Source organism: Aulonocara stuartgranti (assembly GCF_965226115.1).
Source record: "Aulonocara stuartgranti genome assembly, chromosome: 23".
NCBI classification, from domain to species: Eukaryota; Metazoa; Chordata; class Actinopteri; order Cichliformes; family Cichlidae; genus Aulonocara; species Aulonocara stuartgranti.
This window is the reverse complement of record NC_138958.1, coordinates 32,617,132-32,632,168: the sequence shown is the minus strand read 5'-3', so window position 1 is coordinate 32,632,168 and position 15,037 is coordinate 32,617,132. Positions and strand designations below refer to the sequence as shown.

Sequence of the window (15,037 nt, the reverse complement as noted above, 5' to 3'; positions counted from 1 at the left end):
AACACTAAACTTGATTATTTCATGCTGACTGGACTCACCTGCAGTTTTGCCAAAAGTCAAAATCAGACATCACATCTGATTACAAAGCATACTTAAGATTAGAATGGTTCTATACAGAGCATAAGATTAGCACACAGACATTCCTGCTTGTTAAAGTGTTAACTATGTGCTGCTGAAAAGGCAAAGTGTAATAAAACAAAGACAACAGACTTTTCTATACATATTCATACACTAAAAACCCCAAACAACAGTGCTTACACTAGGAAAGAGCATGAGTCACACATTCTATATCTTTTGGTACGGCAGCTCCCTCTACTGTAAATCTAGTGGAATTACAATTCACAATTTCCCAGTTTCATCCTACAGACTAACTCAAAATATGTCACGGTTCTGGGTCAGTTTCGACCCAGTATTTTGAGTTTTGATTGATTAGTTTATTTTTGAATGTTTATTGTGGTTTTGGGCGCTATGAGTATCATTATTATTATTAGAATTCTATGTTTCTGTTTATTCATGTTTAAGGATTTGTTCTCAGTTGTATCTCACGTTTAGTTTAGTTCAGGTTCCATGTGTCATTCTGTCTGTCTGTCTCAGTGTCAGGTCTGCGTCTTGGTGTAGTGTTCTCGTTTCCTGTTTTATTGTGAAGGTCTGTGTCTCATGTGAGTGTGTTCAGTTTTACCTTTGTCTCGTCTTGTTGATTATTCCCAGCTGTGTCCACCACCTGTGTGTAATTCCCCTGTGTTTCTCTGTGTGTATTTAAGTCGTGTCCTCTGTCATTGTAGTTGCTGGTCTGTCTGTGTATTCCACCCTGCTTCATCTGTGTGTTTCCCTGCTGTCAACCGCCAAGTGTTTCTGCTCGCTTTCATTCATGTTCAGGTTCTGTAGTCAGTTTGTTCCCAGTCTAGTTTAGTCCTTGTTCGGTTCACCTTTTGTCCATTTTTATTTTGTGTTTAATAAACCACCATCACACCTTTACAAGTGCCTGCTCATCTCACTCGCCGTGACAAAATATTTCCCATATTTCTCTCTCTCTCTCTCTCTCTCGTGCAGATGCCTTGAGCCATCTGTTATGTCTTTATATTTTGTTATCAAAATGGGAATTAAATGTAGCAATTCATTGAAACATGGGCGAACAAACAGTCTGAATTGTATAAGGCACAAACAGAGATTGTACAATTCGAACACAGATGAAACGCTACCTTTGTTTCATCCTCTGACAAGTTTGGCATGGTGGATCACAATTTAATCAAACTGAATCAAATTAAACACAATTCAATTATATTTATACAGTACCAAATTACAGAGAGACAGAAATAAATATGTGTATAAACAGATAATGAGTGGAAAAAGGTGCATCATGGGAAGCCCCTAGCATCCTAGGCCTATTATAGAAGGATTCAAGGTCATCCGATCCAGCCCTCACTATAAGCTTTGCTAAAAAGGAAAGTTTTAAGCCTAATCTTAAAAGGGTGAGAGGGTGTTTTTCTCCCAAATCCAAGTTGGGAGCTAGTTCCACAGAAGAGGGCTTCTGCTTCCCAATCTACTTTATACTCTAACAACAAGTAATCCTGCTTTCTGAGGGAGGGTTAAACACTATAATGGGCTGATACAGTAATATGAGGTCTTTAAGATCCGATGGGCGCTGATTATTTAAGATCCTGTATTCGTAGAGAAGAAATTTAAATGAGATTCTGTATGTAACAGGGGGCCAATGTTGGAGAAATAGAATCTCTCTTACTAGACTCTGTCAGTAATCTCACTGCACCATTCTGGATAAACTTTTCAGAGAGTTTTTTGGAGAGCCTAATAATAATGCACTACAACAGTCTGCCCTAGAATTAATAAATGCATGAACTAGTTTTTCAGCATCACTCTGAGTCAGGATGTTAGTGATTTTAGAGATACTGTGCAAATGCAAGTCCTACATTTTTTTAATATAAAAATTGAGAGATGCATCCTGGTCAAAAACAAGATTCCAAGATTCCTCAAAGTGTTACTGGAGGACAATGTAATGCCATCCATAGTAAGTATCTTGTTAAACACCATATTTCTAGCATTTATAGGGCACATTACAGATTCAATTATTGTACTCGGCCCCATTAGATTTTGCTTTTTATAATTCCATCAGTTGAGAAGATTTTCAAAACCACTGTCTGAAATATGGCCGCAAAACAGGACCGAGCCTCAGATGGCTGTAGACACTCACTGTGTACAGTCATCTGTGCGTTTTTCTACCCAGGTATGCTTTTACGGCATTGGCAGTGTATATCCTGGTCATGCTAAATGGCTTTGTGACATCCACTGATCATTTCAGAAACAGCGGATTGATTAAATGAAAGGTCAGATGCATTTTTCAGGATGCAAGTCAAGTCTTTGCTGTTTATTTTCCTGTTTCTTAAGGACATGACTTTCAGCAACAACTGCTGCTACTTCACTGATGAACAGTTTATTCACACCTTCAAAATGGAAAACAAATGATCAATAATGAATGTAAAAAATGAGTATTATAGTAAAATATTGAACAATATAAAGGGAATATGGGATATTTTAAATTGCATTGTTAAAAGCAGTTCTGGACAACAAAATTGTCCTCAATATTTTATTGATAATGGCAATAAATGTGCAAAATTTAAAAAAGTGGTTTGACAGGAACAAACTAAATCTAAGTAAAACTAAAATCACAATTCAATTATTGTTGAATTAACCCTAACCCTATTACTGTTATTACTATTATTGCACAGTACTCTCCAATTTATGCTGTGAAACTTTAACATTAGCAAGGTAATTTCGATTTACATGTACAATAAAAATAAAGGGCTATTCTGTTCTGTAAAGTCTACTGGCTGTTGCTATAATGTAAACACGGTAGAAGTGTCTTGAGGCAAACTGAGGCAACTATTTCTCATTTTAATGAGGGCACTGTCAGTGACCTATAATAAAAATAGGTTACATGGATAACACTAGTTATTTAGAGTTTCATCAGGGTTTTTATTTAATTTGGCTACCCCACTGAGAGTCCAAACCATCTACATTAACTAAAACAAAGAATTATAACTGTGATTATAACATTTCGTTTGGGCGGTCATTTGGTTCAAATAAGCCAGCTCTATCGAGGTCACAATGTCAACTGCATGTGCTTAACTACTACGCATGCTCGTTGTGGCGTGTTTTACGTTGTGCGCAGGCGCAGTTCGTCTAAGCGGTCATACGTTATAAAGCCTGAAGTTCCTCTGTCTCTTTCCACCTTCAGCCATTTTGACAATGTTAGGAGCTGTGGGACGCTGCTGCACCGGGGCTTTGCAGGCTCTGAAGCCTGGAGTCCAGCCCTTGAAGGCTCTTGTTGGATCCCCAGCTGTCCTTTCACGTGAGTCCTGCATGCTCGTTGTTTCTGGAAAGAAGATTGTTTAAAGAACAGACGCATTTACGTGGCTGTCAGAAGAGGGCAGGGACCATGCTAAACTTAGCTGGTGCTAGCAACACGCTGGCTTGCCTGCCGGTGGCTTAGCAGGCCTTAATATTAAAATGTACATTTTAAATCAGCCGGAGTGTTTCCAAAACATTAAATGGATACACATGTGTGCAAACAGATCTTTTCATGGTTACTTCGCATTGTGAAATGAGCAGACTGTATTATTCTTGTGTTATTAGAAATGACCTCTGTAATGACATGAGGCGGTCGAAGACTGCTGTTAGCATTCGTAGTTGCAGATTAGCAGGGTTAGACAGTCGGTAACACGGTTCACTTTTGTGATACGTGTGGAGGTAATACGGTGCCAAAATAACAAAACTATAAAGGGAAAAACAAAGTTGTGTCACTGAGTTTGTGGCCAAGTATGCAGCATTAGCAATTCTAGCTCGGAATCGCTATCCATTCATCTGTCACTGTTGGCTCTGACGCTATTTAGTGGGAGAACTCGCTTATTTGCACTTAATAAAATAAACTGAAATTTTACTGAATTCTGCTTAGTACTGCTGTTTCACTTTCCAGTTTAAAAACTTATTCGCAGATTAGCATAAGCCACTTGACATTGAGATGTACCGGCCGGACACACACAAGTATAGAAGCCCTTTTCGGTGCTTCTTCCGGCCATAATGCATAACAAGGTCACAGCTGCAGCACATCTGTATGACACTCAGTGGTTCATGTTCCAGGTAGAGACTATGTCGCACCTGCCGCCGCTGCCAGCACCGCCAACGGACGCATTGTGGCTGTCATTGGTGCCGTTGTCGATGTCCAGTTCGATGAGGGTCTCCCTCCCATTCTCAATGCTCTGGAGGTGGCAGGCCGTGAATCCAGGCTAGTCCTGGAGGTGGCACAGCATCTTGGTGAGCCAGCTGGATTATACTCTTCACCTACCTAGCTACAATACCACTAGCAACTCTTTCTTAGGTTAAACAGACACATCAAAAGCACTTTCTGTTTTTAGGGGAGAACACAGTGCGTACCATTGCTATGGATGGTACTGAGGGTCTGGTCCGTGGACAGAAGGTTCTGGACACTGGTGCCCCCATCAGAATTCCAGTGGGTCCCGAGACCCTGGGCAGGATTATGAATGTCATCGGGGAGCCTATTGATGAGAGGGGTCCCATCTCCACCAAACAGTAAGTACACTTTGAAAATATCCTGCAGTTTTTTGTATGAGGTTTAAACATGCACAGTCTGAAGCAATAATAAAACCTGTTATGATAGGACATATATAGATGCTGTGCTTTTAAATGTTAACTGGTGTGTTCAGTGATTACATTAATCTACTTTTTTTCCCCTTCTTCCCAGGACTGCACCTATCCATGCAGAGGCTCCTGAATTCACTGACATGAGTGTGGAACAGGAGATTCTGGTTACTGGCATTAAGGTTGTGGACCTGCTGGCTCCCTATGCCAAGGGAGGAAAGATCGGTATGAGCCCAAACATGCACGTTTTCTCAGCCTTGACTTTGATGCGTGATAAACTAACTTGGTTTTCTCGACTTGACAGGTCTGTTCGGTGGTGCCGGTGTAGGCAAGACTGTATTGATCATGGAGCTGATCAACAACGTGGCCAAGGCCCATGGTGGTTACTCTGTGTTTGCTGGTGTGGGAGAGCGTACCCGTGAGGGGAATGACTTGTACCATGAAATGATTGAGTCTGGTGTGATCAACCTGAAGGATACCACCTCCAAGGTGAGGACTGTGGAAAGCAACTTTAAAAAGATGCATTTTTATTACAGCACATTCCAAAATGTCTGATTTAACCAAACTCTTGTCCATGCTAGGTGGCGCTGGTGTACGGACAGATGAACGAGCCCCCCGGTGCCCGTGCCAGAGTTGCTCTGACTGGATTGACTGTGGCTGAATATTTCCGTGACCAGGAGGGTCAGGATGTGCTGCTCTTCATTGACAACATCTTCCGCTTCACACAGGCTGGCTCTGAGGTCTGTGCAACTTGATTTAAACCAAAGCTTTCCTTAAAAATAAAGATTTACAACTGCTCTAGCTACACCACACATCCAATGTAAAGATTCTCATTTCAAAAGTTATTTTGTTTCCCCCTCTTCCTCCTTCAAATACACTGATTCTGTCAAACTGCAATCTTGATGACTTCACCTTCTCTCTCAGGTGTCTGCTCTGCTGGGTCGTATTCCCTCTGCTGTGGGTTACCAGCCCACTCTGGCCACTGACATGGGTACCATGCAGGAGAGAATCACCACCACCAAGAAGGGTTCAATCACATCTGTGCAGGTGAGGTTTGAGGAGTGCTGAGTCTGCATTTTAGAAATCAAAAATCTATTTACTTTGACATAAGCTGGAAACTTACTGACAGTAAGGAATAAATCCTAGTTTTATTTGTTGCTTGGCAACCTAAAGGGTAACCTAGGACTTCCAAAAATGCTAACAAGTCCTGTGTTTCCAGGCCATTTACGTGCCTGCTGACGATTTGACTGACCCTGCCCCCGCCACCACCTTCGCTCACTTGGATGCCACCACCGTGTTGTCCCGTGCCATCGCTGAGCTGGGCATCTACCCTGCTGTCGACCCCCTGGACTCAACTTCCCGTATCATGGACCCCAACATTGTCGGAGCCGAGCACTACGATGTTGCTCGTGGCGTGCAGAAAATCCTTCAGGTTTGCAGCTTTATTGGTACCATTAGAATTAATATGACAACTGTAAGTGCTTCAAACAAACTAGGCTACTTTCTTCTTCTGTAGGACTACAAATCACTACAGGATATCATTGCCATCCTGGGTATGGATGAGTTGTCTGAGGAGGATAAACTCACTGTGGCTCGTGCCCGTAAGATCCAGCGTTTCCTGTCTCAGCCATTCCAAGTGGCCGAGGTCTTCACTGGCCACTTGGGCAAGCTGGTGCCCCTCAAGGAAACCATCAAGGGCTTCAAGAGCATCCTTGGTGGTAAGTTTGAATTGTCCATTTTTATTTTTTTTATTTTTATTTTTTTAAATTTATTTATGTTTTAATTTTTATGGCTTGTGATCCTCAACTTCCTCAGCTCTGTTTATAATTTAATTGCCTTTTTTGTTCTCATTTCATTTCAGGTGAGTATGATGCTCTGCCCGAGCAAGCCTTCTACATGGTCGGTCCAATTGAGGAGGTGGTTCAGAAAGCTGAGAAACTGGCTGAGGAGCACTCATAAACATCCAGACAACCTAACTGAAGGGAAGAGAGAAGGGTAGAAGCAGAGAGGCCCTGTGGTTAGGAGCACTTGGTTTGTAAAACATGTCAAAATACAAATGTACCTGTCTTGTCATCCTGAAAAAGTTCTATTTAATGTTTCCAGTGAAAGATGGAATAAAACAGTCTTTACATAAAACTCATCGTTAACTGCATATTTTCTCAATGGTTATACTTGTAGTGGAAAATCTTGTTGCTGGTAAAGGAGTTAAAGAAATGGCTGTCCTTGTCTACTTTGACCAGAAGATGGCATTCTGGAGCTGCTATGTTAAGCTATCAACTGTGCTGCAGCTTGTCACATGCTGAAATAAAACAGTTGAACAATTCTGTCATTCTGCAGTTGTTTACTTGGTCAAAGTAGTCAAGACGATCTGAAATTGTACATTTATATGTACAAATTAAGTCAACATGTGCCAATTTACATGCTTTCCAAAAACATGTACAGCAGAGTTTTATTGAACCTAAAAAAAAAAAGGGGTTATTGTGGCTAAAACCTATTTAATGCTTGAATCGGGGGTAAAAAAAAATAAAGTTGGTATGAAATCAAATCCTTTCTAAAGACAGTTGACTGTCATGCAGACATAACAGTGTTGACAGATGCAGCCAGTTTGACAGACTAAAACTAAATATTTAAAACGTGATGTTTCAGAAATAATTTTATTTCAGTGTTTCAAGCTTTTCACAGAAGCGTTATACAAATGACCACTCTAGATCTCAAACTGCTGTCAGACGCCAGCAGGGACTATATGAATATAAGAATAAACAAAAGCGTGAAGGTACTACCTAAATACAGAGTTTTGGCTCTAAATCTGGTTTTATTAGAAAGCACTAATGGCATTACTGTTTACAGGAACAATGACAGAATATAAAGGCTTAATATATATATATATATATATATATATATAAGGTTTCATATAGGAAAGATTGTTAGTGCCACTGGAGACAAAAAAATACTATGTATTTAAACAGTTTGACTCCTCGTCTAGATAGGAGTCATGAAGTAAAATGAACAGAATGAACCTTACAACCTTGTGTCCACCAGGTCAGTGACTCCCTCCAAGGTAAGATTAGCACTGCATCCTAAAAAACAAGATTTTATCTTTTCTATATCTTTTGGACATACAGTTCTATTTTTATTTGCGCAGCTAACTCTACCAATAACTAAACATTTTGCTTTGTAACTTAAGAAGTTAAAATCCTGCAGGTGACATTGCAGTCTTGTTTTGATACTGCAAAACAAGGCATTTCTACTATTTGAAGTATAGCAACAACACGATCCTGCTCGCTGTGTACTTTGAAACCAAGTGTGAACTGGACTCTTTTTTTTTTTTTTTATTGGTCTTTCTTAACCTATCTCACATGCCTATCAATAATCTCATGGACACAGGTCTTTTCATCTGTTCAGACTAGCTGTAGATAAGATGGCCTTGAAAATGCCTTTGTGAAAAAGGTGCAAAGGTTCCTTTCTGAGAAAGTAATGTGATAAGTAATGAGAACAGATTGAAAGACAAAGCCTTTCTGAAATCAGTTAAATTTACTGATGCATGAGATGTACATACAGAGAGAATGCCTTTATTACATGCAAAGTTATTCTATCTGCTTGGCGATGGGAATAGCTTCCAGGTTCAGGATGTAATCACTGATGCAGGTTGGCATGTAGGATAGCGGCAGCCAGAAGAACTTGGCGTCCCAGCCTGGGGAGTAGCGAGTGCGAGGATGGACAGCAGCCACGGCATGTTCCATGCAGCTGACCACTTTCATCAAGTCTGCATCACTCATTTTGGCAACTTTGTCAGTTAAGGTTGTTAATGCTAAAAGGGGCAAATAAATGAAATAAGAACAAATAATCAGTTGGGAACCAAAATAAATGGAAGAAGTGGTAATCCACATATACCTTTCTGTAGGTATGCCGTTCCATAATCATCTCGGACTTCCTGTGGAAGTTTATCCCAGATCATTTTAATGTTTTTGCTCAGGATAGCACTGTTGGTCACATTTGTCTTGAAGAAGCCTGGCTCAATGCAGAGGACCTTCACACCAAAAGGTGCCATATTTAACCTAAGAAGGACACTTCATCAACCCGGGAAATCTTTGTATTATCATACCAATATTTTATGAGTTCTCCTTACCTGAGGCTGTCATTGAATGCTTCAACACCGTACTTTGAGACAGTATATGGGCCCCCAACAGGACTGATCCTTCCAAACACACTGGCAACGTTCACCACCCTTCCCCTTGCCTTTTTTATGAGCGGTAGGACGCTTAGGGTCACACCAATCACCCCATTCAGGTTCACATCCAGCATGGGTTTGTAGTCATTGAGGGTCAGCCAGTCACATGGGGCACTGGGAATGGAGATGCCGGCATTGTTCACTACAGCCCACAGGCCTAAAATAATGAAAAAGAGCACATACAGTCTGCTGAAATTCATCTGTTCTTGACCAGTAATGTTTTATGTGCACTAGCAACAGTAGTTGATCGACATTCAAATGGGAAAAATAACTCAAAGCGAAATTATTCTGCTCAAGTCCAGGTCCATATTTTTATCCCTAAACTCTACTACAGTCAGGCTGCATGACAGAGTTTAGAATAAACCCTGCTTATCTCATACTGGTTCTTATCTGTATGTTTGTAAAAGCAAACTCAGTCTCCTCCTACTATAAGACCCTCCTATCATTAGCTTTCTTCTGACTGGCTGCCTGGGATGACCATATTATGCTTCCAAGGAGCCAGACATTCTTTTTAATAGTTGAGCAATAGTTCTGCAGGCTTTCTGGAGGTCTTTAAATTTTTTTCTTTGGACATTTGGACCCTAAAGGGACCCCAGAGAGTACTGCGCAGTATCTTAGGACTGTGCTCTTCTGGACAGAGATCTGGGATTTTATTCCTGGGACTTGCTGCAGCCACTCACCTAGCTGGAGTTCATAGTAGCATTCCCACAGCACCCTGTTACCATCACTTCCCCATTTCTCATTGTAGATACATATTGAAGACATCTAATATATGAAGCAAGATATATGGAATTATGTAGCAAAGAGAAAATTAATAAATAACTCTAAATACGTCTTATATTGTAGATTCCTGAAAGTAGCCACCCTTTACTACTTTCAGGGTTGACATCACAGTAAACCGTTGGCCTTTTGTCAATGAGCTTCATGATGTATTCACCTCAAATGGTTTTCACTTCACAGGTGTGCCTTGTCAGGGTTCATTTGTGAAATTTCTTGCTTTCTTAATGGGGTTGGGACCATCAGTTGTGTTGGTCAGGTTGGTACACTGCTGACAGCCCTATTTGACAACCGTTAGAATTCATTTTATGGCAAGAACTAATCAGCTAATTAAAAAGAAACGAAAGTACATCATTACTTTAAGGACTGAAGGTCAGTCAGTACAGAATATTGCAAAAACTTTGAATGTGTCCCCAAGTGCAGTCGCAAAAACCATCATGGCTACGATGAAACTGGCTCACACGAGGACCGCCCCAGGAAAGGAAGACCAAGTGTCACCTCTGCTGCTGAGGAAAAATTCATCCGAGTCACCAGCCTCAGAAGTCACAAGTTAACAGCACCTCAGATTAGAGCCCAAATAAATGCCACACAGAGTTCCAGTAGCAGACACATGCATAGTTCTCACTGTAAAGCATGGAGGAGTAGGTGTGATGCTTTACTGTTGACACTGTTGGGGATTTATTCAAAATTGAAAGCACACTGAATCAGCATGGCTACCACAGCATCCTGTGGGATGAGATGGACTGCAGAGTGAAGACAAAAGGGCCAATGAGTGCTCAGCATCTCTGGGAAATCCTTCAAGCTTGTTGGAAAACCATTTCAGGTGATGACCTCATGAAGCTCATTGAGAGAATGCCAAGAGTGTGCAAAGGAGTAATCAAAGCAAAGGGTGGATATTTTGAAGAATCAAACAACTAAAACATGTTTTGAGTTATTTCACACTTTTGTCTTTACTACATAATTCCACGTGTTCATTCAGAGTTTTGATGCCTTCAGTGAGAATCTACAATGTAAACAGTCATGAAACTGGAGAAAAAACCTTAAATGAAATCTTGTATCTGAGCAGCAGGATTTTAAATTTGTTCAGAATTTAACAGGGAGCCAATGAAGAGACGCGAATATAGGAGGAATATGCTCTCTATTTCTAGTCCCTGTGAGTCCTCTTGCTGCAGCATTTTGGATTAACTGGAGGCTTTTCAGGGAGTTTTTAGGACATCTTGATAATAATGAATTACAGTAGTCCATCCTAGAAGTAATAAATGCATGAACTAGTTTTTCAGCATCACTCCGAGACAGGAGATTTCTAACTTTAGAGATTTTGCACAAATGGATGTGCACAATATTGTCACATAATAAAATTAGGAATTAAATAAAAATTTTCTAACTGGGATGTTGGATCTTGGAACAAGCTTTTTAACTAGTTGTTTAGTCCTATGTACCCACATAATCCACCATTTGCGCTTCCTGTCATATGGAGTGTTACTAGCAGAGTTTCAGTGATGCTCAGTGGAGTCCTTTATTTACATTTGGGTCGTACATAGCTGCTGGCATCTCCTCCTTCATACCCTGGTTGTACTTGGTATAATCTGTTTCTGCCTTGAGTGCTGAAACATATTTGTTGCTTCCACCTTCAAGCAAGAACAGTTTTTTGCATATTTTGCAAAGTACTTTATTGGAGGTTGTTGAAGCAGCTCTCTTTTAGGTATTCAAATTGTTGCTGACACATGTGCCTGGGCTTCCGTCATACGTGCACATACTAAGGAAAGTTAACATGTGGCATTGCTATTAGAGTGATATCAGGCTATTACATTTTTATATCAGTTAAAAATGTATACATGTCTTCTGCAATAATACCTGTATACATTTTTATATCACTTAAAAATGTATACAGGTATTATTGCAGAAGACATGATATGGCACAGTCCTACCAGGAAATGTACAGTTGGTGAGACCTCTGTGATTTTCAACCATTTATTTATTTTTTACCAGTTGGCATAAAGAAAAAGAAGATCCTATAGACTTACTTGGTCTTAATGGTGCTATTGAAAGTCAGAGGTCACAAACATAAACAGCACTCAAACTCTGTGGGGAAACAGCTATTTAAATGAAGTGCAGGTATTTCCACCAAATAAAACTTACCACGTGCCCCAACCATATCCTTGATCATTGCCGCAACTTTGTCAATGCTTTCCTGAGAACTAACATCCAGATGAGTTGTGATCAGGTTGCTGGAGCAGGACTTCTTTAGATCCTCTTCTCCTTTCTCAGTGAAACAAGAGGCAATCACTCGAAAGCCCTGCTTGTCAAGATGCCGGGCCAGAAGATTCCCAAAGCCACTGTCGCAGCCTGTGATGTACACATACTTGCTGTTTTTGTCAGAGACCCTGGGGAGCTCTCTGATCCAACGGTACAGGTAGTAGAGAACCACCAGGCCCAGAAGGTACAGGTACATGACTGGAAGGACAAAGGAACGTATGTTTACTCGTTACTGGCTGTTTTAACAAAGTGAACAGAGTAAGCCACGTGACAACACTGTTGTGTAAGGCCAACTTTAAGGTACCTCTGCATGTTTGATTTGGCTTTTTTTCTTAATAACAGAAGCCAGTGTTCTTTTCGTCGACAGTCCCAAGCCCAAGTCTCATGGCCAAAGTTAACAGTGAAGGCATCCATGTGCTGAGCAACAGGATTCATGGTTAAGCAGTGGCCTGCTGGAGGTCATTTTATATCTGAGCAAACGATCAGGAACAGACTTGATGAGGGTGGCCTGAGGGTCCGACGTCCTCTGACAGACTAACAAACTCAAGTTAGTGTTTAAATATGTCCCTCTGGCCAACACCAGTAGGCGGTAGGGTAAAGTGTCTTGCCCAAGGACACAACGACCAGGACAGAGAGCCCGAGGATCAAACCGGCGACCTTCCGGTTACAGATTCGCTTCCCAACCCCCTGAGCCACGGTCGCCCCCACAGAAGCGTTATACAAATGACCACTCTAGATCTCAAACTGCTGTCAGACGCCAGCAGGGACTATATGAATATAAGAATAAACAAAAGCGTGAAGGTACTACCTAAATACAGAGTTTTGGCTCTAAATCTGGTTTTATTAGAAAGCACTAATGGCATTACTGTTTACAGGAACAATGACAGAATATAAAGGCTTAATATATATATATATAAAGGTTTCATATAGGAAAGATTGTTAGTGCCACTGGAGACAAAAAAATACTATGTATTTAAACAGTTTGACTCCTCGTCTAGATAGGAGTCATGAAGTAAAATGAACAGAATGAACCTTACAACCTTGTGTCCACCAGGTCAGTGACTCCCTCCAAGGTAAGATTAGCACTGCATCCTAAAAAACAAGATTTTATCTTTTCTATATCTTTTGGACATACAGTTCTATTTTTATTTGCGCAGCTAACTCTACCAATAACTAAACATTTTGCTTTGTAACTTAAGAAGTTAAAATCCTGCAGGTGACATTGCAGTCTTGTTTTGATACTGCAAAACAAGGCATTTCTACTATTTGAAGTATAGCAACAACACGATCCTGCTCGCTGTGTACTTTGAAACCAAGTGTGAACTGGACTCTTTTTTTTTTTTATTGGTCTTTCTTAACCTTTCCCACATGCCTATCAATAATCTCATGGACACAGGTCTTTCCATCTGTTCAGACTAGCTGTAGATAAGATGGCCTTGAAAATGCCTTTGTGAAAAAGGTGCAAAGGTTCCTTTCTGAGAAAGTAATGTGATAAGTAATGAGAACAGATTGAAAGACAAAGCCTTTCTGAAATCAGTTAAATTTACTGATGCATGAGATGTACATACAGAGAGAATGCCTTTATTACATGCAAAGTTATTCTATCTGCTTGGCGATGGGAATAGCTTCCAGCTTCAGGATGTAATCACTGATGCAGGTTGGCATGTAGGATAGCGGCAGCCAGAAGATGGGACTTGGACGCTTCTTTGCTCAATCCGACAGCAGAACAAAGCTGGGGTCATATGGAACCGAGTTCAAAGTACATTAACTCGAAGTTTCTTAACCCTTTTGAAACAAATATTAAAGCGTCCACCAAACGTACTGAAAATGTAACACTATTCATCTACTCAGCTACTGACTTATGCCAGTAATGTGCTGTCAGTACACGGGATTTCTTACCTGATCCGAAGAAGATTTCACAGACAGTTTGTGACAACGTACGTATCCCCAACTGAGTTTGTTACCCTGCATCGGGAGCGCGCACTGGACAGGGAGAGCCGATCCAGTTGACCCCGCCTACTAGTTTAGTCTTTTCTGTTCTTTCTTTCTTCTTTCTTTCAGTTGTATTGGCGGTTGGCAAACAATTGAAAGGTGCATTACCGCCACCAACTGGTATGTAGTATGGTCTGGAACGACGCTCAAAAAAAAAAAAAAAAAATCCTTCCAAACAGGTTCCCCTCTCTTAAAAACTGAAATAAGGCCTGATAACTTTTACTTCCCGATTCCTTTCGCAACAAATCAACCAAATCCAGTGTGATTTTTAGGTTACTAAGATTTTGAATCAAATGTCTCCTCTCAACCTGATACCTCTGACACTGCAACATGACATGTTCTACAGTTTCCTCTACCCCACAGTAATCACATTTTCCGGTACTATGTTTCCGTATCATGAATAACGTATTATTCAAGCCAGTATGTCCAAATCTCAGTCTGGATATGATCACCTCCTCCCTCCTAGTCCGTCCTGCATTTCTCATTCCTCCCACCCTCCTTTGAATCTTACAGGGAGTGCAGAATTATTAGGCAAGTTGTATTTTTGAGGAATAATTTTATTATTGAACAACAACCATGTTCTCAATGAACCCAAAAAACTCATTAATATCAAAGCTGAATGTTCTTGGAAGTAGTTTTTAGTTTGTTTTTAGTTTTAGCTATTTTAGGGGGATATCTGTGTGTGCAGGTGACTATTACTGTGCATAATTATTAGGCAACTTAACAAAAAACAAATATATACCCATTTCAATTATTTATTTTTACCAGTGACACCAATATAACATCTCCACATTCACAAATATACATTTCTGACATTCAAAAACAAAACAAAAACAAATCAGCGACCAATATAGCCACCTTTCTTTGCAAGGACACTCAAAAGCCTGCCATCCATGGATTCTGTCAGTGTTTTGATCTGTTCACCATCAACATTGCGTGCAGCAGCAACCACAGCCTCCCAGACACTGTTCAGAGAGGTGTACTGTTTTCCCTCCTTGTAAATCTCACATTTGATGATGGACCACAGGTTCTCAATGGGGTTCAGATCAGGTGAACAAGGAGGCCATGTCATTAGTTTTTCTTCTTTTATACCCTTTCTTGCCAGCCACGCTG

General features: G+C 40.6%; 2 protein-coding genes across 2 annotated transcripts; one reads left to right on the top strand and one right to left on the bottom strand.

The window, feature by feature from the left end:
• Positions 1-3,219: 3,219 nt before the first annotated feature.
• On the top strand, positions 3,220-7,000 carry LOC309701463 (ATP synthase subunit beta, mitochondrial). Its single transcript, XM_082525693.1, has 10 exons — positions 3,220-3,364; positions 4,153-4,326; positions 4,428-4,602; positions 4,775-4,896; positions 4,976-5,160; positions 5,253-5,411; positions 5,596-5,718; positions 5,891-6,103; positions 6,188-6,389; positions 6,533-7,000. Exons 1-10 carry the CDS (start codon positions 3,262-3,264, stop codon positions 6,628-6,630), a joined length of 1,554 nt encoding a protein of 517 aa, XP_082381819.1. The 5' UTR covers positions 3,220-3,261; the 3' UTR covers positions 6,631-7,000.
• Positions 6,704-14,303, bottom strand: LOC309701464 (retinol dehydrogenase 7-like). The gene is made up of 5 exons (XM_082525694.1): positions 13,832-14,303; positions 11,816-12,130; positions 8,798-9,056; positions 8,563-8,726; positions 6,704-8,479 (listed from the first exon to the last, which is right to left on the bottom strand). Exons 2-5 carry the CDS (start codon positions 12,126-12,128, stop codon positions 8,256-8,258), a joined length of 960 nt encoding a protein of 319 aa, XP_082381820.1. The 5' UTR covers positions 12,129-12,130; positions 13,832-14,303; the 3' UTR covers positions 6,704-8,255.
• Between the last annotated feature and the right edge of the window lie 734 nt (positions 14,304-15,037).